General features: G+C 26.6%; 1 protein-coding gene across 1 annotated transcript in view; it reads left to right on the top strand.

Annotated features, from left to right (window-relative positions):
• The window catches only part of LOC113387984 (putative ferric-chelate reductase 1 homolog), a gene marked incomplete at its 3' end in the record, with an annotated part of 55193 nt that extends 28833 nt beyond the window's left edge, over positions 1–26360 (top strand). The window contains 2 exon segments of the mRNA XM_026625386.1: positions 22508–22788; positions 26212–26360. Coding sequence (XP_026481171.1) covers positions 22528–22788; positions 26212–26360 — 410 coding nt within the window.
• Positions 26361–26371: the final 11 nt, after the last annotated feature.

Here is a 26371-nt window from a genome sequence, read left to right as displayed (position 1 = left end):
TTTTCAAAAAATTTAGACTTTAAGAAAATTTTGCAAAAATTCGACTTTTTGATTTTTTTTGATAATTTAGAAAACAAAGAAATTTTTTGAAATCTCAAAAAAAAAACGATTTTATTGAAAGTTTTTTAAAATCTCGAAAATATTTGAATTTTTTTACTTTAAATATTATTTTTTGAAAAATTTGATTTGATTTCAGAATTTTTTTAAATTTTGATAATCGTATATTTTTAGAAACTTTTGAAACAATACGACTTTTTAATTTTGTATTTGAAAATCTGGAAAAAAACTGATTTTATTTTTATTTTTTATTGAAAGTTTCTTGAACTCTCGAGAATATTCGAGTATTTTAGAATGCTAAGATTTTTTTACAAATTTAAATTTTTTTAGAAATTTATGAAAATTTTCATAAATTCTAATATTTTATAAAATTGTTGAAACAGTAGGATTTTTTAATTTTTTTTTTTTGAATTTTTTTTAAGTCATTGAAAGAAATTTACTTTCTGAGAACGTTGACATTTTTTGAAAATCTTGATGTTTTTAGGAATCTTTGAATTTTTCGAAAAATTTAAACTTGAAATTAAACAATTTTTTTTTGAAAATTTTGAAAAATATTGAAATTTTTTGTAATCTTTGAAAACAAGTAGACTTTTTTCAAAGTTTTTGAAATTTTGAAAATATTCCAGTTTTTTGAGAACGTTGTCATTTTTAGAAAATATTGATTTTTTTAGAAATCTTTGAAATTTGCGTAATATTTAGACTTGAAATAAATAGACATTTTATTTTTTTTAAATTTTGAACATTTCTAATATTTCTAAAAAAAATGAAATCTATGAAAAAAAATCGAATTTGTGGAAAGTTTCTTGAAATCTTGAAAATATTCGAGTTTTTGAAAATTTAGTTTTTTTTAGAAACTTTTGAAATTTCCGAATAGTTAACTTTTTAGAAACTTTGAAAAAATTCGATTTTAATTGTTTTTGAAATTTTTGAAAAAATAATAAATTTATTGAAACTTTGAGAAAAATCAACTTTATTGCAAGTATCTTCAAAATCTTGTAAATACTCGAGTTATTTGAGAATATCGATATTTTCTAAAAATTTAGTTTTTTTTTTATAAATTGTCAAAAAATTTAGACTTTTTTGTGAAACAACTCGACTTTTTAATTTTTTGTTTTTTAAAATTTTTGAGAAAAATTGAAACTGTTTAAAATCATTTAAAAAAAAATCGACTTTAGCGACAATCAAGTTTTGACCAACTCATTTCCAATCCGAATGGCATTTTGTAAAACTTTCTGTCTGGTACTCTAAAACACCTGGACCTACCTATCCTAAAATTTTAATTAACTTTGTTAAGAAATGCATTAAAGACGTTTGTTTTTAAAGTTACAAATTTTTACACCAATTTTGTTAATTGGTGACTTTTAATTGCTTTCCACTATTGACTTCTTAGATCTTACTTTGTTATATATTATATTACCTTTCATAAGTAGGTCATTTTATTTCCAAAATTAATAACTTAGTACCATCAAATTCCCTACATTTACACATTGTGATAATAACGTCATATAAATTTTCCAGTTGGTGTCAGAAGTAGAACTGTATCATTATTGTAATTATCGTGTGGAAAATCATGTTCATGTCGAGGAATATTTTTACAGAGGAATAAATGTTTTCGTAACAAAACGCTCTTACTGTAATATTATTTTTCATATACTTAGACAAAGGACAATTAGTTATCAACCAGACATCAGCTAATACATTATTTGGTTTGATGAAATCTGTGGAAAAAATGTGTATTTGTAGACGAAAGATTGATTTTATTTGAAATTATGTTTAGGCTGATATCAAGTAGTAGTAATATCATTTTTACTTCGAATCTTCAAATTTGTATTTAATTGTTATCTTTAAAAAAATACCAATATCGTCTATTGAATCTGTTTATTAACCATTGCATATCATGGCCAACTTTATAGCCTACTTTTATTGGCTAATAGAAATTATTTATTAGAAATTATTATTTATTAGGAATTAATTATTACCTTGTGCTGACAAATTATTTTACACCAATGGCCCTTACATTTAAATATGATAATATAATATTCGAGTATTTGAGTGGATTTTTTTTTCTATGCAAAATCTTGGTACATTTTGTGTAAATTTTATCAATGATTCGTCTTAGTACCGAACAGTAGATTTATAGATAATTATTTCAAAAAAATAATCGAAGGTTATTTTAGATAGTACCACACCTTAATATTAATTAGGATTATTACATCCATCCCACATAGAGTTGATTTTTTATTAAATCTCCATATGAATGCAACTTATTCAAGACGTGCATTCGCATTTCTGATGTTACGTAACCATCAGGTTGAAGAAATCTTATGCAAGAGATTGATAGATAGGCATTAGATTTTCTTTGGATATAATGAACAAAATCATAAAAAGATTTGAAATTTTAGTAGTCCCAAAATCTAGCAAAAAAGGTACAATTAGTATTTTGGATTCCAATTATTAACATATTTTTGGGAGGCAAATTATGCATCAATTAGCATATAACCACTTCCAAGAATGGAATGTTTTTAAACTTTTATAAATATAATTTTGATATTTCATTATAAAATTTACCGTTTCCTATACACCTGTAGAATTATATACATTTCTATACTGCATTTGTCTACAGAACAATCATGACCCACATACTATATTAGAAATATGTGATAAGTGCATTGAAAAACCTGCACATATGTGTGTGCATAATTTATATGAAAGCTTTGGAAAGGATTTATATATTGAATCTACTTTATATTTATTATATTAAACCTACTATATAAAATACTAGCTTATTTTTAGTACAGAGGAAATTGATATAAAAAAGTCCTTATGTTATGTGATTTTTTTCAAAGCTCTAGCTTTGAAATTGTTAAATTGCTAAAAAATAGTTATAAACATCTTTGAGTTTAACTTGTGAATTTTGTTGATAATTCATTGTAACCTTTTTTTCTTGAAATTTTTATATTGTAAAAACTTTTTTAAAATATAAAGTACAGTATAAAAGAAAGTGCATGCTAACTAGATGAACATTTAATAGGATTTATTTTAATATTTTATTCAATTTTTTTATCGATTAAAGATGGATTTAAATAACAGAATAGATCAGAAATAACGGTTTGTCGGTTTTTGAAAACCGGTTTTAGAAGACGGTCATGGAATTCGAAAACCGGTTTTCTAGTAGACCTTATCGGTTTTCAATATATAAACTACACTTAAAAAAAATTAAGATGAGAAATGTAGCCAAATGTATCAAATTGATGACAATTCTGTTGCAAATTGATAGCAAAATTCGATAAGGTAATTAATTGTCCTTAAAGTTACTTAATCGTGGTCAATTATTTTTTATTCTACTAAATTGCATAAAAAATATCAAAAATATCAATACTTTTGGACAGTAAATAATTTGTCAAAAAATGCTTCTAATCACTCGAAATTGTCTGCTAATTTTTTTGTTCGAATTATTAGATTCAAGAGCTTTTTTGTAAAGAACTAGTCGAAACTAATTAAAACCAGTTTCGCGAGTAAAATTATTTGAAAACCGGTTTTCTTAAATGTCGGTTTTTGTTCGAACTCAACCAGAAAAGATCAAAACGTACTTCTTTTATAAAAACACGATGAGTCAAAACAGGTTTCTTGAAAATAAAACAATTACAAAAGACAAATGATTTTTTTTACCAGTTAAAACCGGTTTTGCCGGAAAAAAGTATTTGAAAACCGGTTTCCTGAAACGTTGGTAAACTATTAGAAACCGGTTTTCAAAAACGTCGGTTTTTGTATAAACACAATTAGAAATGGTTGAACGTGTTTTTTTTATAAAAAATCAAAACCAGTTAAAGCCGGTTCCGCGGCGAAAAAATATTTGAAAACCATTTGCTTAATCCTCAATTTTTTTGTAAAAACACAATTAGATACCTGTGAAAACCAGTCTTCCGGGCAAAAACCAATCAAAAACCGGGTTTCGAAAATGTAATTTATGAAGAAAAGTTATTTCAAAAAGTGATTTATTCTACTTTGTAAAGAAAAATATATAATTATAGTTGAAATAATTAAACAGTGTTGACAAGCATAAGGTTACCCACAAAAACTTTTTCCTAAATTTTTTCACCTTTAATAATTTATGTCAAATACAATTATCAGTTATATTACTATTGCGTTAAGTTTTATTTCACGACCTATTTATGAATAAATAAAATGGTCTTTTATTTTTCTTTTACTTCTACAATTGGAACAGGGTTGAAAATTATTGAATATTTATTTGATGTCAGATGACCTAGAATTGAATTCGATTAGATTTTCGGATAATATGACTAATTCTTAACACTTGGTCAGACAAATCGATTTGGAAGGCTATAGAAATGTAATAAATAGTACTAATACAAATATATAAATGATCCCTAAATGAGAATATACTTCACTATTGGATTTTCTTAGAATTTTCCTGATTTTTTTTTTGAGATTATCCATAGATCACCAACTTCATTTATATATAAATAACTTGATATCTTTTACATATAATAATTATTAATGATATTATAGTTTTCAATTGAAATGACGACTTTTGACGTCATTTTAACCCACGCGGGAATTTATATCAGTCGTAAACTAATATTAGTCATAGGTTGTCTTTAAGTAATTTATTAAATTACTTAGAAGATCGATATGTGGTTATTATAGATTTAAATTAATAAATGGAAATAATTTTCATTTTTCTGGAACACTCTATAATGGTTCTGAGTTACAACTTTTAAAAAAATAACACCGTCTTTTTGTTTTTTATTTCACTACTCTCATTTAATTTGATATTCTATTATATTATTTTTATATAAAATATTTAGTGATTTTAAGAGTTTAAATTGTTCAATTTTTTAGAACTTGCTGAATGATGACATATTTAATTTTTTTTTATTTTGACAACTAGATTGAAATGAATCGCAAGACCTCAAAATGTCTTTTCAGAATTTAACACCGGAAAAAAATTTATGAAGCTTGTGAACATTTATATTAGCACCAAATTTATAACAATTAATTAATCGTTAATTAGTAACTAATAAATTCTAATGGATAGTATATAATCTTTAACATAATTTTAATTTTTTTTTTGAGACAACACGAACTTAGTAATGATATAACAAAAATATTATACAAAAAATGTTTATGCAATAATATTATAAATATTTTCTCTTTTCTTTTCAGGTGAGAGTCTGCAGAATTCAAATTATATAAAAAGGAACAAATTTTAAGCATTTTATGATTCGTGAGTATTTAAATTAAATTTAATTTGCAAATCTCACTAATAGCTACAATTTTTATACTTTTGAGCATGATCTGAGTTAGCATATTAACATTTTGTTTAATTAATTTATTTTTAAACGAATTATTAATATTACGAGTCTAGGATTGCAATTATGAATAATATATTACTATTAGATATTTATTAAAATAGTAATTGACCCATTCTAAAGCCCACATTCAATAGTATTAAATACCTTCTGACGAATAATAAAAAACAGCATTTAATTAATTAAAACTAATCCTTCAATTTTTTAGTTTTTTAGTTTAGATTTTTTAATCTAAATTCTACTTAATTTCAATCCAACATATCAAATGACAATTCTATGTCAGTGCCAGGACTCGAACCGAGTACCCCTATCGTGTGAGTTAGACATGCTACTGACTGAGCTATTCCCGTCACTTACCACACTATCAATACACATTATACTATATTATCATTTTTATATAATGTTAAAAAATGTTCTTGGACGACTTGCAGAATCCTGTCTCATTCACCTAAAATATTAAATTTGAAACTTTTTGAACAAAATGACAATAGATAATTCTATGTCAGTGCCAGTATTTAGTTATCACTAAAATTTCTTATTATAGACTATTAACTATTCTAATTCTCATAAATAAAATATCGATCAACCAGTAACACATATCCTTTTTGCACCAGGCTGCAATGATATTTACAAATGTCCTTCCACGAATTCGTGACTCTATTTTTTTTTTTCAAAGAAAATTAATATGCGTTTTGTGTTCTTCTTGTTTTTTCTACTATGATAAATACAAATTATCTGCCATAAATCCTTGAATTTGCAATCGTGCGTGATAAATGGCATATATGATTATAGACACATGAGAAAAATTTATGTATACAAACATAATGCATATTTAAATTATATAATGAAAATGATACATGACAAGATTTAAACTAGAGATAACCTAATATACAACAAAAAATTGAAAATACAAGTGTAACAAATAATTTTGAAATAAAGGGCTCTAAGAAGGACTATGGAGTTAATAGCTATAGAATTAGTCAATGCAATATTATTATTATTTTTTTAAATAATTTTGGTTAGTAGTCGATTGGGAAGATTTTTAGATATTTTCTTCTTTGCACTCTGAACTTTTGAACAAAATTGCATGTTTGTTAACGTTTATCAAAATAACTATGTAGAAAACGTGAGAACACTTTAGCATAATGACGAAACCAATATTGAAGAAATAATTAATTAAAATGAGTCATTGAATTCATTCAGATTCAAGTATTTGCATTACAGACAATTTACTAAATTACTCGAGACTTCAAAGTATAATTTGTTTATTGGTACGTTTTTCTAATCAACTTAATATGATACAAAATGAGAAATAGCAACTGCTTCAAATTTCTTCGACCAAAATGTTAAAAATTGTTAAAAAAAATGAACTAATATTTAGTGGAATTGACGTCAAGCACAATTCATTGCAATTTGTGTAAAAAATTTGGATTTAAATAAAATACTAACTTATTAAATAATTACAAAATTTCAACGTTATGATGCGTATTTGAATAAGTAAACTTTGTACGAGTATTAATATTTTTTAATCTACTATATATCATTTATATCAAAATATATAAAATACTCGCAAGTGATTTAATCACTTGTGTGATTATTTTTAATAATAAAAGCATTTAAAATGAGTCAGCAGTGTTGACAAAATCATCATCATGTTGTGGTTTCCACTTGTAAAAACCCAGATGAATGAACCAAGTGCGATTTTTAGACCACCGACTGACTTGACCGTTCCCAAGAAAATATTATTTGTGACGATTCGGAATAACCAATTATTGTTACAGAAAATTTAATAAAAAGTCAATTAACCAGTTAAGCAAGTTTGTGTAATGACGTGTATACGTCATGCGTGTTGAACAATGATAGTTGACAAAAAAGCCTGGTTATTTCAAATTTGCCAAATTTTCTGATCATGTCCTTATCGAGTTTCATTAAATTTTTAAAATCGGTTTTTGAGTAAATGTCGACAAAAAGTCAAATTTCGACTCACAAACATTCTCCAATTTTGGTCTTACACGCTTCAGAATGACTTGAATTGTCGATTAATTATAAATTTAGCAACTCGGATTTTCAGACGAAAAGTTAACTTGTAGTGAATGACGCCGTGCCTTAAGGCAAATTGCTGGAACTTCCCGTACCAAAAATTATTTTTTTTAAAAAAGTTTCTATTTTATTTTAGAACTCTGAAAAAAATCGATTTTTGAGATTTTTAAATGTTCTGAAAAAACTTGACTATGAAAAATTTAATTTTTTTATACTTTGAAATTGTATCCATACATACATACACACACATACATTTTTTCTCAGGTTAGCCAAAATGTTCAGAACCTTCAAGACGTGAAAAAAATCAAAAATTTTCAACTCCGATTTTTGGATGATTACAATAACTTATCCTACGGAAAGTTAAAATATATAATTAACGTTATCAAATTAGATTTTAAACTTACTTAATATATTTTGTATAATGTAGAGATTGATTTTGGTGTCAATTTTGCCTAAAGTAAAGTTGATAAAATATACAAATAGTATTGAAAGAAAATATTTATGAATGCCTTTCTAAATTAACACAATGTGCAGAGTATTTACTTATTGTTTATATAGTTACATTTTGAATGCAATGCACGATGTCGAAAATATCGATTTTTTTGAGGTCAAACATAAAAATTATCAAACTTATCCTCAAACTGAAAAAAACTTTAAATATTTATAAGTGGCATTTTGTCTTGAGGCAAGATGCATGAACTCGCGGATGTGCAAATAATGAATTTAATCAATAATAATTTGATTTGCATATCATTTAGTTGTTTACCAGAGTATCTGTCTACAAGTCTATTATTCTACCAATTTATCGGTCTGTGAGTCTCCTTTTCTACTTGAATGCCTGATAACCTGTTTACCTGTCTACCAGCCTTGCTGTCTACTTGTCTACCTGTAACTGCCAACATATTTACCTGTCAACTTTGGTACCTGTTTACCTGTTTACCTGTCTAACTGTTTACTTATTTACAAATTATTGTATTTGCATATGAATCAATAATAATGATTTGTGAAGATCGTATTTGGTCAACAAATAGAATTTTTTTCTTTGCATCTCGAAAGCCGCTAGACCTGCCTTTGCAAAAAAGTAATCAATATAAAGTTAGAAAGAAATTTTTGAGTTCGACTTACATGTAAGAATAAGTACTTTGACTTTAACCCTTTCCACTCGGGTGCCGCTTAAAGGTTAACTTAAAATCGAGCCGCTTTTTTTAAATTTCAAATAAATAATCCTTGGATAAAAAATCATTATACCTACATATTGATCTAATCAATAGTACCTATATAAATAATTGAAAGTGTGAATTTTAATTTATAACAAAAAATTGAAATAATTTCGAAGGTCGAATATTTGTTCGCCTGCATGATGATGATGACCTAACTGACAGACTTTAAACCAGTTTCTAATAATTGAAATGCATAAAAAAACAGCAAACAAACATGACCTTGTATTTTAACACGAAATTGTTCAAATAATGTAAAATGTAAAAGTTTTAGAAATTCATCCTTGGTAATAATGCATAAAATATGATAAAATGAAATAAGTAATACTTAAATTCATGTGCAGTTGTAGTTTTATTAATTTGGATATTAAAAATGTAGAACATTTTGCAGCATTGTGAATTTGAGAATCTGATGGGCTTAAATAGATCTTATTGGTGCTGCTGAGTCTTTCATACAAAATGGTACTAAAACTGTCAAAATACTAAGTAGTTGTTGTACAGTCAGGCCTTTTATTCATTCATTCTACTTCTTATGCAAATGAGAAAGATGCACTTATAAGATTTTATTTCGACGTTTATGCGTTTCTGAGTTAGACTTTATATTTAAAACGCCTGACTGCGCAGGCAACCACTTTGACAGTTTTCAGTACTATTTTATATGAAAAATGCAGCGTAACATAGCCTTGCCATAACATCGTTTTGCTTTAGGGCAGAATTTGCCTCTGACTTTGTTAAAATCATAAGCGTTTCGTACACTGACTTTATTATTTGGTTTCTTAGTAACATTCTGAAGATATTAATAATAATAAAATCAGGTATGCTGTAATTTATTTAATAGAACAAATACAACATTGTCTCTATATGGGTAGGCAAAATTAGGAGAAAATTCTGGGGAATCAGAGTACCGCCACAAAGATTTCAAATTCAAATATGATTGTATTTTAGTTTTTTGAATAAATGGAAGTAAATTATAAGTTTTATCAATATTTATTTACATATTAAACATCTTGGTTCTTAATGTACAGTTAGTGCTTCTGAATAAACAAAAACTAGTCCCAAATGTCAACAGAAGATATGTTGATACGCCGAGTATGTTAATATTAACATTATATTGAGTAAACTTAGAAAAGAAAATATAAACGTTGAACTTTGCAAGTTTTCTCATTAACGGAACACGTTGTTAATGATTTATCATCTGCATATTGTCGTTAAACGAAAAGTTCATTATTGAAATAAATAGGAAGATAGTTTGTTGACACACGATGGACAATAAATCATAGTCCTTATTGGCTTAAGAAAGGATTTTAGTAATATTTTAGAAGGTACTAAATTTTTAGCAGCCTCGGAACTCATTAACAACTTGGTTTTTCAAAAAGCAACCCAAACGGTTGTCTTAACTCTGTTATGACTTTATTAATACAATTTCTCTAATACTGATGATTTTTTTATTGGTGAAACTATATCGGAAAATGGCTCTTCTCACTTATTAATATTTTCGTGTAAAAATCGATCTCACTGCTGCTTGACATCAAGTTGTTTAAGGTGTGTATCAAACATGGAACTCTTGATTCTCTAAACACTAGGTCAAGAAATATTGTCTACAAAGTTGTCTATAAGTCTTTTTCCTCACTTTCTATAAATTGGCTTTGAAAAATTAAATGATTTCTCACACTAAAACGATGCAGCAAAAAAGATGACAAACAACCTTGCCTAACAAACAATATATCTATTATTACGTGTACTTACATGTAAGTAGTAATGGCGTGTGTAATTGCGTTTTACCAAAAAAAATTATTAACAATGCCTCATAAATTAAGATTGTTTATCTATCGTCTTTAAGGATTTCAAAATAATTATAGAAGAAATAGTAATAATAATTAAAAGAATTAAAAGGCTGAACAGTTTGTAGGAATTAATTTACAAAATTGTATTAATATTTTTCATTTTATCTCAATTTTCATTCATTAAGCAGATTTTTGACGAATTTCGTAAAGCTCGTGCAACTTGTCTTAAGGAAAAATATAATGTAAGCATACATTCATAAACAAAACCTAATCGAACCGAGATAGAATTACGACTATCTCCTAGAAATCTTTAAAAAATCATCGATAATATAAATTTTTACAAAAATGTAGGAATTTATTTTAAAAAAATTGTGTTATTAGTTCTCTACTATTTTTTGGCGGTTTTGTTTCTATCATCACCGAAACTACAAACTAAAATTCAACACTTGTAAATTGTCATAATTGTATTTAAATAAGTCGTAAATTGTGTTTTTAAAATAGCTGTTGATTATATTTATTAATTATATTATAATTGTCACATTTAGGTTTCTATTCTATCTTTTTCAACCGCACTTGAAAGTAAAAAAAGTTAACAATGAAATTGTTAATTTATTCTCCTATGCTCAAGTGGAACAGAAGTGAATTTTTGGACAATTGTGGGCGAGAGCATTTAAATACGCATCAACTTTCAAAATTAGCATAAAAACGTTTTACTTTCATTGTTTTTGTATGCTACTTTGTTGCAGTAATAATTATTCTAGTTGGTAAAAATCTACACCTGAAATTTTTATATTAGTAAAGAATTTATGCAAAAACGACAGGAATAGAAATAAGTTGTAAATAATATTGTTTTATAAACATCAAAATTAATTTTTCTTTTCTAAATTTCTATCTAATCATTCTCCGTATCTCCGTAATAGCTAGACCGGCTTGGCAAAAACTAATCAGCACGTCTCTCTATCAATAGGAAACGAATGTTTTTTGAACCACTCAAATTGTTTGATCCGTGCGCCCGAAACGTCGATGAAAAATTGCAGACAAACACACGCAAACATCCTTTTTTTGAGGTTTTCCAAAATGTTCAGAAACCTCTGAAACGTGAGGATATGCAAAAATCTTGATTTCGATTGTTGGCCGATTACTATAACTTACCCTACGAGAATTGAATTTGATTGGAATAAAATTGCTGACTATCCTGTTCTAACATTTTTATTTGACTTTGGTATTCTATTTTGAAATAATTTAACGCCTAATGTTGTAATACTAAAATCAATAAAAACTCGTCAAATATTACAAGAATAAATAAATACCATTTCAATTTGCCGGCACGATTGAGTTATTATTATTATTAAAAATATTCGACGTTAAACGAAGCAAAACGTGTTAATTATTTTCTTGAAAATCGAAAGTATGTAACAGAGCACGAACGACTTTGAGAAAATTTGTAAAATGTAACATTGAAATATATTTGCATTCATTATGTATGCCACGTGCATTTCTGAATTGAGAAAAAAACATTCCAAGATAAACAAAACATCGTGTTACATTGAGAAAAACTCATATATTGAAAAAAAATGTAATTTCAGACAACTAAAATACAATCATGCTTGCATTCTGCATTTGATCCTGCAGAATTATCTCTACATTTTGTCTATCCATATAGAGACGATGTTGCACTTTATCTAAATAAATTACAGCATACCTAGTTTTATTATTATTAATATTTTCAGAATGTTACTGAGAAACCAAAATAATAAAGTCAGTGTGCGAAACATTTATGATATTAGAAAGCAAATGTACCAGATAGTTGAGATTGGATTGCGTCAGGCAATACCAGATAGTAAGAAAATTATTACCAAGACTTTGTCCATGCTGATCGGGTTTATGGATTTAATAAAATCTTACATGGTAATGGATTGTGAAGTGTCTGAGAGAAGTTAAAATTTGCAAACAAACTGCAAATTTTATAATATTCGTAGTTTCTATAATTTTTAAAAGTTATTAAAATGGAAAATATTTTTATAAACAAGACAGATATTACAGCTGTACAATGAATGAGACTGTATCACCAGCAAAAATGTAAAATAAAATATAAGCCGTCAATGAATGTATGTTAATTTAAATTACATGAAGTTCTTCAAACACAATTACATGATGAGTGAAATTGTGAAAACAATATTTGTTGTTTAGAATAATAGAATTTATTAATCAGTAATTACTTCATTTCTCTAATGAAGGTTCAAGTCCTAAATGCTAATTACAATGACAAACCGATCATGAAGTATGATTTTAATTACATATTAACTTCCCGAAGGAGAAGTTTATGTTTTCATAAAAAAATCTGATTCGCTAATTTTGTGTTTTCTCGACGTTTCAAGCCATTCTGAATCGAATGAGACCAACATTTGGAAAAAGTATGTGTGTATGTGTGTGTGCGTGTATGTCAACAGATTTTTGCCGTAATCGACGTTTTCTCAAAAACGGTTCGACCGATTTAAAAAATTTAATAGCCATTTGATGTGTCTCGATGAGGGCTATCGTTAGTCAGTTTTGCACAACGATCAGCCAAGCCGTTTCTCTGTAAATCGCAGAAAATTGAAAAAAAATTGTCTACGATTTAGCCCGCAATTCTGAATCGATTTTGAAAATTCAAAAACCGTTCGAAAGATATTGGTTGGGATTCGTACTGATTAGTTTTTGGCATAGATCGGCCGGGCCGTTTTCTTGTAATGAAGTTTAAAAAAAAATTTTAGACGATTTTTATGATTATTTTTTTGACGGTAGATACCATAGTCTTCTAGATCATACTAAATATTACGGTCCTACAACAACTCGTTTAGCTTTAACAATTTGTCAAAGTTTGCAAAAATTGGTATCGTTTTTTGGCATTTGTCAAGATTAGACCTTTCATAGACGTTTGCTCAAGAACGCCTGAACCGATTTAAGAAATTTAAAAGCCATTCGATATATCTCAACGAGCACTATAGTTTGTCAGTTTTGTGAAATGATCCGTTTCTTTGTAATTTGAAAAAAAGTGTTAAACTTTTCGTCCACATTTAAGCTCATGCTACCGAATCGATTTTAGAAAATCAAAAACTGTTCGAAAGATATTAGTTGGGAATAATACTGATTAGTTTAAGGTGAAAATCTATCGATCCGTTAACTTGTAATTAACTGTTGAAAAAAATTAAGCCGATTTTTATGAAACTTTCGATTTCTTTGGCGATGTACATCATAGTCTTATAGAACATACTGAAATATTACGGCCTTACGACAAATAGTTTAATTTCAAAATTTCATCAAAGTTCGAGAAAATGAGTAGTTTTGTTGACGCTTGTTAAAATTAAAATTGGATGATTTACTTGGTATAACGATAGCTTACTTGGTCTTAATAAACATACTAAACTATTAACGTCCTACGAAACCTGGTTCAATTATAAAAATTATTGATTTGTAAAAATTGCTTTTAGAAAATACTCCGAACTTAACGTGTTGGTTTGTTTTTAATTAGGTGTAATAAATCCTCTCGGAATACTTCTAATCACTCATAAATTAATTTATTTCTTATTGATTAAGTTGATCATTTACACATATCGGGAAGTTTATGTAACTTGCCTCAAGGCTAAATACCAATACCAACTAGTTGGTTTTAAATATTATAAATATTTTTAATGCTATTATAAAATATAATTTATAATTTATCATTATATAAATGTGTATAATGGTGACACTAAAAAATTGTGCATCACGTGGTTACCATATTGCTAATAAGCATTATTCAAAATTGTTACATGATTTATTTTACTTAATGCCATCTTGTACAGTAGCAAATAAGTTTTACTTCAATCGCGTGTGAACCACTCTTTTTTTTGTTGAGCATGTGGACCAAATGAGGATGTAGTTTGGCAATTAAAAATATTTTACAAAAATACAAATTAAATTTAATCTATATCTATTACACTGACCTATTTACCTATGTATCTTTTACCTCCCACATATGCAACTTTTACGTTGCATCAAAGTACCTTGGTCTATCGCAATACCATCAATTATAAATGAAAAGCAAAAAGTTTTCAGAAGTTTTTAGACAAAACCTTCAATTAGTGACGTATGTGGGTAATGACATGTGTTTAGCAGCAAATTTCTCAATAGAGTTTGCAACTCTATTGTTAATTTTAATGCGCTGTGTGGGTGACACAGAAATAGACAATGGGTTGAAGAATTATTGATAGGTAATGGTAATCGATAGAAAGGAATATATTTTGTGTAAGTTAAAATAAATCGAAAAAATTCGTTTGATAATGGCATTGGTCACAGGTAGTAAAGTTTGGACCAAACAAATCTAATATATACAACTATTGCCATCAATTTTCTCTGGTACCTGTCTCCTGTCTATTTGTGACTTTGATTAAATGTAGAGCATTTGTATATATATTTAGTTAGTCCCTGCCTGCAGCAATTACAATCTCGGAAATAAACGATCTGGGCCAATGGCCCACTTTTCTATGACACACGACTTACTATAGTTAGTAATAAAATAGTATTGTGCGTTTGATAACGAATATTTTATGCCACGGCTATTTACCGTCAACCCGAGCATGAATTCTTAATGACCTGAAGGGCTAAGGTAATAGACAGAGAGCTATTGTTATGACTTACCTAAATATAATAGATTAACAAAAATCAGAAGTTTTAATATTTTTTAAACCATATTTCTTTGCCACTATTCAATAAAAGATAAAGAGAAAATTGTATGATCTATCAGGTTGACGTTGATATAAAAGTATGCAGAAGTTTTCGCATTGGGACCACAATTAAAAAAAAAATCTTTGGAGCATTTTATATGGATTTTGAATTTTTGTTCCAACTGTTGATACACATCAAATAACTATTGAAAATACTATTTATAATAAAATACTATTATAATATTTAAAATAAAATCAAGCCATTTTTCCTCACAAGTCTCTTTTTGTATTTCACGGTAGGATTATTAACTTCCCGTAGGGCAAGTTATTGTAATGGTCCGACAATCGAAATTGAAAATTTTTACATTTCTCGACGTTTTGAAGGTTTCTGAACATTTTGGCATACCTCAGAAAAAATGGATGTGTGTGTGTGTGTATGTATGTATGTATGGATACAAATTTCCAGTCACGTTTTTAGGGCGCACGGATCAACCGATTTGAATGGTTCAAAAAACATTCGATTCCTATTGATAGGGAAAGAAGCTGATTAGTTTTTGGCAGAGGCAGGTCCAGCCGTTTCGAAGATACGGAGCAAAGAGTGCAGAAAATAGAAATCGAGTTTTTGAGAGAATGGAGTATCCGATTTGAATGATCTAAAAAACATTCAATTAGTAATGATTGGGAGAAGTGTTTATTAGTTTTTGGTAAAGGCAGACCCAGCCATTTTGAAGATACGGAGCTCAATGTGTAAAAAAAGGCAGTTTTTGAGAGAACTAAGCGTCCGATTTAAATGATTCAAAGATCGTTCTGCTTGTCTTAACAAAATAATTGATTTTGTAAAAACTTCAACTTTTTTTTCAAATTTTTTTTTTTGAAAAAAAAAAAATTTTCTGTATCGAAAATAATTCAGATTTTATTTTTAATTTTGACTATAGTTCTAATATACTTTGAACAAATAATTTCAACTTTGCAATTCAATTTATATAATTCTTATAAATTTTCGACAATGTTACAATATTTATAATAATCTATTTGAAAACATTCAATATTCCTCGAACATTTCGTTACGGTACGGGAAGTTCCAGCAATTTGCCTTAAGGCACGTTGCCACCCACCCCACTAGTTTTTATTAGGTTCTAGAAATATCGCTTACGAATTTTGTCAATGAATATAATAATGAAAGTTTGTTCGAGGCTCAATCGAGGAAAGTTTGTGAGGGCTTTGATCAAATCCTAGGTTCAATATCGGTAACTGACAACCTGGTATCAAGCAGTAGTGATATCAGTTTTTACTTACAAATATGAATTTGCAAGTATGATTTCAAGTAGAAAAAGACTCGAAAAATTTCTGCAATATCACAATTGAGAGAATTGCCATAAGATGGTGATTGAGTTCAGAATTTAAAAAAAAATCACATCGGACAAATCAATCGGTTGCCTAATATAAGCACTAATTTAAAATAAGCAAACAAAATCCGTGTAAGTTCTAGTTGATGTTCACCAAAAAAAATTGTGATTATTTTTCCTATGATAAATATTATTAAGAAGTCTACATATACATTTTATGTATTGACATATCTCTATGAATGACGAAAATCATGGTATGATACATAGTGTAGTATATATGTAATCAAAATGAACGATAAGAACTCTCAAATTAAAAATTAATTGAAATTATAATTAGAAAGATAAATAGTATCATTCATAATATTCAGTTCATTGTCCAATTATTGTATAGATTATCTACAAAATAAAATATTTTGTTTATATAAACACTTCAATTTATATACTTTTGTTTATTTTAACTGCATCAAATACAATAAAAAATGAATCAATTCTATTTTTTTTATAATAAATTCTAAAGAAATATCTATTAAATTTTTAGCATAACCTGAATTTGTAATAAGGAGAATCACGAAGAAAACAAAATTGTCCTAACCTAAATCTTAAATTGCATTTATTTTTTATGAAATAATTAGACAACCACAAAATAAGTCATTGTTTCTATATTTGTAATTACAACTTTTGAATTTTATGATTCATAAAATTAATGTTTAATTTGTCAATAAAATAGCAGAACTTTGAACATTTACAAAATTTTAAAAATAAGAATATGTTACTCAATTTGGCAAAGTTGATTTTTATTAGAATAGATTCAATTTAATAGAATTATTTTTATTAGAAATAAATTTTTAGACAAGCTACTCGTTTATAAATGTCAGTGAACTACTTTTTACTACTACTCGATAAATTGTAATCGAAATAATTGATTAGACGTAACATTTGTAGAACAATAGTGTAACAAATCGACCACAATGACCGAATATAATTTATATTTTGAAATATATCCGGAAAAAAGTAATATGTATAAAAGTAAAATCAGTGATAATTAAGTACTGGGATTCCAATTTAAATTGCAAATACTTGGTGTATGTTGAAATAATTAAACAAAAGAACAGAATATATTCTTGTTGACGAAGAACATTTTTGACTATGATTATAACTTTTTTATTTTAATTTTAAATTAAACATTAAAATTTCTTATTTTATTTTAGATCCTAAAAATTGTCAAAATGAATTTATTTAATTGATTTTTAATTACCAACAATAAGACTGTAATTTTTTAAATAGCATACCTAAGAGTATTATGTTATTTTTTTAATGACACAAAACCAGAATTTCAATTAGTAACGAATTATATAATACTAATATAATACCTGGCTAATGAATTTAATAGGTCTAATAGGGGTAGGTTATACGATTTCACTAACAGTTTTCAAAAATATTTAAGTTTTTATGTTTATCCTATTATAAATAATAAATGACTTTTACTACCATTTCCCAGACTATTCATATAATTTGTACCATATTATTAAAAGGAGTGGTCGCACATGCACAATTCTAAATATTCCATATTAATAATGTAAATTCCATTTATATTACACAACTGACCTAGGAAAGAAATATCGATGGCATAATTTATAAAATCATTGATTTAAATAATTATTAACACATTCAATGCTAATCAATCATAGGAGAAATGATAATTAATAATAGAATAGTAATGGATTTAAAACGTCATCATACTTATATATAAACTTCATACTAAAATTTTAGAAATCTTGACTAAAGCAAAAATTACGAAAAAAATGATCCAGCCCAAAATTACACACACAAATATTATTTATTTAACAGTTAGATTATAAAAAAATATTTTTAAAAAATCTCTGAAATACTTTTACATGCTCATTTGCACAAAGTTACTCAAGTGTAGATTTATTAAATATTAAGAATAAATTTGCAGTAAAAGTTTGCTAATGCAAAAATTTAATATATGCAAATTAAGTACACGATAAAATTATAAAAAAATGCAAAAAAACTTATGTACCATATTAATAATAAATTTGCAGTAAATGTTTTCCAATTTAAAAATTTAATATACTTCAATTAAGTACAAGATAAAATTATAAAAAAAATGCAAAAGATTTTATAATGTCCTTATATAATAATCTAAGTCTATTCATAAATCTATCACTCGAGCCATAAATTTTCGAAGCAATAAATTTCGATAATTTGACATGAATATATATTGGTTCGAATTATTTCCATTATAAATGGATAAAATATATCAAATTTAATCATACCAAATGAAATTGCGGAAAATTTGAATAATTCCCAACATAAATTTAGCATTCGGTCGACAACCTGATGGATTTTTTTTTCTAATCGATAACCAAGTCAAGTTAATAATTTAAATAAAATATTGATTATGTTTTATTGATTTTTATTATACGGTATTATTGCAATAATGACTTTTAATATGATGGTATTAATTTATTTATCATTGATCACGTAACATGATTAGGTTTTTTTATATACGCATTTGAAAATGATTTGTTTAGTCTTTGCATCAAATCGAAACTGATTGTTAAAAATAATTAATATAATTTTTTAATTTTTTTTAAATGTAATTTTTTTGTTAAATAAATCAAACATTGGTGTATAGATATATAATAATAATCTTACCTAAATAAAATTGTTTAAATATGTGAAATTTTAATATTGTTTAAAATAATCAATCAGAACCTATAAGTTACATGTGTAAATATAACTATTTAAATAAATAATAAAATTTAAACCTAATTAATAATAAAAAATATTAATTGAATAATGGATTAACTATTTTAAATAATGATTTAAAAAAATAAAAATACGAAATACTTAAAAGTGTTTGTAAAAATATTAAAATTAAAACAAAATGAGAATTAATACTAATTTACAGTGAAATTGTTATATTCATATATAAATATAACAAAAATATTTAAAAAAAACGACTGCTTTAACAAAATTATAAGTATTATAAAATTTAGTAAAAATCAAAACCTTTACAAAAAAGTTAAAAACAAAAGTTTTGTTAAGAAAATTAAAAAGTTTTGTGGACAAAAAATGATAAAGGTAGTACAGATTTAAAATTCATATGAAATTTATAAGATTATATGAATTACGAAAAATTATTTAGTCAGTAAATATATAAATAATATTTATTCATTAGTTCAAATAAATACTAGAAAAAATATTTTGAATAAGTTTCCTCATATTAAAATAAAGTTGATCAAAAACTATTTTATATATAAAAATATTATTACAATGATTGATTACATGTATTTCTGATAAATTAAGTTTTCGGTTAAAAATTAAATAAACAAATGAATAAATACCTATATATGAATAATACTTTCTACAAAATATTTCTATCTTTTTTTTAATTTTTTTATAAATTACAATCTGTCTACATAGAAAGACATTGAATAATTAATTTGACAAATAACATAGAGTTTAAAAGAAAAACCTAGTGATTCGCCTTTTATTAATGTACTAAATTATATCTTAATTAAATTTTGATATTAATTTTATCTATCTAAATATTAAAAGTGTTTCAAAATAATCCTACAAATTTAGCAGTTTTTTCTTATACCAAAAATTGCAAATAAATTTATTTCCCATACAAAAATTCTACAGTAAACTTAATTTTTAAATAATGACTGATTAACATAATTTTGTCATTATGTGGGTTTTAGATAAGAAACCTTCATAAAAACAAACTTGTACTGGTCAAAAAGATAAAGAGCAGTTTTATCTGCTTTTTTTGGAAACTCTACATTCATTGTGTGACGTAAAAATTTATCGATAAAATCTATATTATGATTCATTAGAGGTAATGAAATATTATGCAAAGATAGAAAAATTCTAGAAATAATTGTCTTTGGAGCTCTGACAAAAATTAGTTTCAAAACAGGACAAAACTAGATATTTTAACCATGGAGTGAATTCTAAATTATTATTTTTCTTCTAACAATTCTTCCTCTTTTTTCATGTATAAGATTTCATAGCATCTTGAATGATTTTTAAGGAAATATAATAATGAATTTAAAAAAAATATAATTAACTTATATGTGTGATTAATTACCTTAAAAAGACAATAAATGGATCATAAACATAGGTCAATATAAAATCGACAATGACTTGGACAAATTTATCGGTAACGTGATTCCAACGTGATTCCAACGTGATTCTAATGTGATTCTAATGTGATTTTGACATGACGTCACAATTGCATATTTTTTAAAAATTAACCAAAACAACACCAAAACTACGTTAAATCCGAAAAATAAAACAGAAGGTACTAATCTTGCAAAAGACTTGCTAAATTGTTTTTTATAGTCCAATACTTTCTATAATTTTTTGCTTTTGATTCATTTTGACTTTATTTTAGCTTTGCAATATATAAAGATCGATCAAATATTCAAATTGTTTACTGGTAAAATTTTGAATTAAAAAATTTAACCTTATAATATTGAAAATAAATCATTCGTTAAATAATTAATATTTTTGTAAACAGAGGTCAAAGCACGATAAAATGTCATTGCTATAATATTTTTTCTACTTCCTCAAAATGCAATATTACCTTAAAAGCTATTGTTATATGAATAAAAAAATTAAATTAGACTAAAAAATAATTTATAAATAAATCCAAGATTTTTCAAAAAGATATAGTCAAGTCTAAAATCGTAAAATTTCGCATTCTTCTCTACAATCGTAAAACTTACATAGTATTTTAGTACTTTAATTTTGCAAAATGTGTTCGCAAAAATATGTGGATATTAAAATTCTAAATAAATTATGACTGTATAGAATTTACAGTTAGGCTGTAAATTGTTTTGTGTCAAAGTCAGAAATGAATTTTGTCACGTATAATAATTGTAAAGAAATTTTAGTATGATGACTGATGTATACGCTTTACTCAAACTACACAAAAAAAATACTTAAAACGATTCTTTAGATTTATTTTAACTTATAATGTAGTATACATTGTAATGTAGGACCAACTAGTGCCAAAAACTAATTATAACGTCTCCTTAGGAGTCGAAAGCTTTTTGAATCATTCAAATCGGTTGCGCAGTACTCCCAAAATCGTCGACAAAAAATTGTATCCACGCATTCACACACACAATCATTTCTTTCTAAGGTATGCCAAAATGTTCAGAAACCTCTGAAAAATTAATTTCTTGTTAAGGACAATTTTATTTCTTGTTAAAGATATAATTTTATTACGAATAAATTTATTTCTTATATAAAAATTAAGGAGGATTAACTTCTTGTTGAGGTTAAATTCACATTAAAAGGATGATTTCTTGTTAAGGATGAATGCACTTTTTATTAGGAATGACTGAATTTCTTGTAAAACTTCACTATTAATAATAGTTTCGTTTCATGTTAGAAATGAATTTATTTCTTGTTAATGATGAATCTATTTCTTGTTGAGGATAAATTTATTTTTTGCTGAGCATGATTTCACTTCTGTTGAAGATAAATTCACTTCTTAATGATAATTTCATTTACTAGAGTGATTTTTACGAAATCCGTATTTGTGGTAAGAGGGTGAAAATTTAGGGCTGCACAGATATACAGGCATACAAACAAACAAACAAACACACAAACATACAGACTTACATTCAAATTTATTTATATAATTATGTTATAGAGCAAATGGTACTTTATTTTGCAATGTAGCCCGTGTCATATAATTAATATAAATATTCTCACGTACAAAACTTGCAGAATCTGTTTATGGAAATCTTTGTAGAGTGCTTTTAGCATACCAATTTTTTTCATCAACCTTGTTTCTCATTACTGTATTTGGTTCAATAGATGATCAGTTACTTCCGCCAAAGTCGATTGCGTAATTAGCAAATTATTTCTGGCCTCTTGATGGTCAACAGAGTTTGATGACTCTGGAGATAAATCTACTAAATGTATTTCTACTATACTAAAACAAATACATTTTTCCACAATGACTACATACAATTTGCTACATTTTTTTATCTTTTTTAGGTTGATTACCATCCCCAACCATGAAGCCCCTCATAGCCTGTCTTCTACTTTTCTTGGTCATCCAAAGGGCTCTGCCCTTACCTCAGGGTGCTCCTGAGTCAGTTTGTGATACAATGATGCCCTTCCATGGTGGAGGAATTTCTGCACAGAATTCTCAAGCACCCTTTCAAATATTTTTGGATTCTACGAGAACCGAAAATGGACAACCTCTCAGGCTGGTTTTGGGAAGCTCGCAGGGAGTTTCTTTTAAGGGATTCATGATTCATGCCAGGAGAGTAATGGTGAGTAAAATTGATAGATGGATGTTGGATTAGAATCCTTTTTTTTGTTGGTTATTAAGTAGTTTGTAATTATAACAATGATTATCCAGTACTGTTCATCTTCTTCGAGACTAGTCATCTGTTTGTATGTAATCAATGAGGGAAAACTTTGCATTATAATGCTGGTAATGTGATTATCATTATAAACTACTTTTTTTGTGTTTATAATGCAGAGTTGATGTATAAATTTAATCATAAAATTATTTTATTTGTAATTTTATATATCACAAAAATATGAACTGAAGTTTTGTGGCTTTTGGGAGACTTTTCCAATCTTATTAGTTTTTATATTTTTTTACCATAGAATAAATCATTAATAAAAACATATAAAACACGCAGCTTACCAAATTACCAACTTTTTTTATTTCTCATTAAGACAAAATTTATTTATTAAAAAAAAAATTAAGGATATTGTAGAGGATCAATTTATTTCTTTTTAAAACTAATTTCATTTTTTGTTAAGAATAATTTCATTTCTTGTTAAGTTTAACTTTACTATTAATAAAAATTTCGTTTCTTGTTGAGAATAAATTTATTCATGTTAAGGATAACTTCATTTCTTGTTAAGAATAATTTCATTTCTTGCTAAGGATAACTTTACTATTAATAATAATTTCGTTACTTATTAAAGATGAATTCATTTCTTGATATAAATTTAATTCTTCTTAAAAATAACTTTCTTTCTTTGTTAAAAATCATAATAATTTTGTTTCTTGTTAAGGATAAATTAATTTTTTGTTAAGAATAACTTCATTCCTTGTTAAGAATATTTTTATTTCTTGTGAAGGATGACTTCACTATTAATAATTTTTCTTGTTAAGGATGAATTTATTTCTTGTTAAGGATAACTTCATTTCTTGTGAAGGGTAATTTCATTTTTTGTTAAAGATAACTTTAGTATTGATAATTTCGTTTCTTGTTGAGGATAAATTTATTTCTTGTTAAGGATAATTCCTTTTTTGTTAAGACTAATTTCATTTCTTGCTAAGGATAACTTCACTATAAATAATAATTCCGTTTTTTGTTAAGAATAACTTCATTTCTTGTTAAGAATAATTTTATTACTTGCGAAAGATAACTTCACTCGTAATAATTTCGTTTCTTGTTGAGGATAAATTTATTTCTTGTTAAGGATAACTTTACTATTAATAATAATTTTATTTTTGTTAAGGATGAATTCATTTCTTGTTAAGAATAACTTCATTGCTTGTTAAGAATAATTTTATTTCTTGCGAAAGATAACTTCACTATTAATAATAAGTTCGTTTCTTCTTAAGGATAAATTTATTTCTTGTAAAGTATAACTTCATTTTCTGTTAGGAATAATTTCATTTCTTGTCAAGGATAACTTTACTATTAATAATGATTTTATTTTTCATAAAGGATAACTTTATTTATTGTTAAGGATAACTTCATTTCTTGTTAAAGACAACCTTATTTGTTGTTAAGAATAATTTAATTTTTTGTTAATGTTAACTTATTAACGATTATTGATAGTAATAGCGTTTCTTTGTAAGCATGAATTAATTTCTTGTTGAAGATGTAATACTTTTTTGTTACGTATAAATTTATTTCTTGTTAAGGATGGTTTCACTTCTAGTTAAGGATAATTTACATCTTGTTAAAAGGATAAAATCTGGTTCAGAATGACGACTTTATTTCTTGTTGAGCATAGTTTTATTTCTTGTTAATGATGAATTTATTTCTTCTTCAGGATAAATCTACCTCTTGCTGAGGATGATTTCACTTCTTGTTAAGGATAAATTCACTTCTTAAGGATTCTTATGGATAATTTCAGTTCTTTGTATGCATAAATTTATTGCTTGTCACGAATGAATTTAGTTTTTGTTGATGAAGAATTTACTTCTTGCTAGGGAGATTTCACTTCTTGTTAAGGATAAATTCACTTCTTACGGGTAATTTTATTTCTTGTTCAGCATAAATCTATTTCTTGTTAAGGATGAAATAATTTCTAGTTAAAAAAATTCACTTCTTGTTGAGGTTAAATTCACTTCTCAAAATAAATTCATTTCTTGTTACGTATTGATTTATTTCTTGTTAAGGATTAAGTAATTTCTTGTTAAGGATTAAGTAATTTCTTGTTACGCACAAATTTATTTTTTGTTAAAGAAAACTTAATTTCTTGGCAAGAAAACTTTATATGTTGTTAAGAAAAAAAACCTAATTCCTCTTTAGAAAAAGTCCATATCTTATCAAGAAAATTTTCTTCGAACTCTCGCACTATTATCTTGTGTAGATTTTACAATATTGTGGATTATCTTGAATGATGGGTTATTACATCTTACAAATGTGAGTAGAATACGTAATGATCACATGTGAAAGGCTGAAAAACGTTTGAAATGATTTCTTGTTGTAAAATAACGTTCCTACAAATGTAAATATACGAGGTCTGTTCAAAAAGTACCCGGAATTTTCGTTTTTTCAAAAAAATATTTATTTATTCGTCTACATTAATGTGGTCCCTTCAAAGTAGTCCCCCCCAGATATATATACACTTATGCCAGCGTTTTTTCCAATTTTCGAAGCACCCTTGATATTCACTTTTTGATATATCCTTGAGCACTCTCGGCGATTTTCTTCAATCGAGGAAAACCGCCGTCCCTTCATGGGTCTCTTCAACTTTGGGAATGGGAAAAAGTCACACGGAGCCATATCTGGTGAATTTTTGCACTTTGCAACATTTTATTTCATTTTTACGCAAAATTTAATACAAATTCTTTGACTTTTCAATTCTTCCATTGTAAAAATCGCCGAGCTCGAAAAAACACGTCGAACCTTAGCGACTACCACAGACAAAGTAAACAGTGAATATAGCTGAAAAATTTCATCATACTTTAGGGGCATGTATACCAACACAATAAAAAAAAAATTTTGACAATCAGACACTCCAGACCCGCGAAATTTAATTATTAGTAATTCCGGGTACTTTTTGAACACACCTCGTATATCATCCACATTGCAATCTACAAACATCAAGTTGATTGGGATTTGTGATCATGATTTGAATAGGTTAAAGAAGTGATCTAGCACAAACTAGTACCGGGTTTGGCTATAGGCTTGGTCAGACCGATATCAAGCAGTACGATATCAAATTTCCACTTGAGGTTATAGATCTCAAATATATTCTCTAGTAAAACTAAAACAAATATATATTTACGCTAAAATTATATATTCAATACACATAAAAAGGCAGAGTGGTTGACCATTGGGTTGCTCTTTAGAGAAAAATACTAGGTTAGGATGACGTCATGCAACACGTAGTTTTGATCGTTGTTGAAAATTGAAAAAAAAATTCTTCTGTCATTACGAATACAATTAAAAAAATGACAAAGACTAAATAAAAAAGACCAATGTATATTTCAGCCCCCTTACGATGTTGTGGGTACTTTTACCCCAGCTGGCGACGACACTTATAAACTGATCGACTGTGCAACCCCAGGGTCGACGGCCACGCATACCTCGACGGTCAAGAAGCAAGATCTTCAGCTAGAGTGGACGGCACCGGACAATTTTCCTCGGACGG

This window comes from Ctenocephalides felis, unplaced genomic scaffold, assembly GCF_003426905.1.
Source record: "Ctenocephalides felis isolate EL2017-DRISC unplaced genomic scaffold, ASM342690v1 CF-g0.4_SCAFFOLD_03572, whole genome shotgun sequence".
NCBI lineage: Eukaryota > Metazoa > Arthropoda > Insecta > Siphonaptera > Pulicidae > Ctenocephalides > Ctenocephalides felis.
This window is presented reverse-complemented; position numbering and strand designations above follow the sequence as displayed.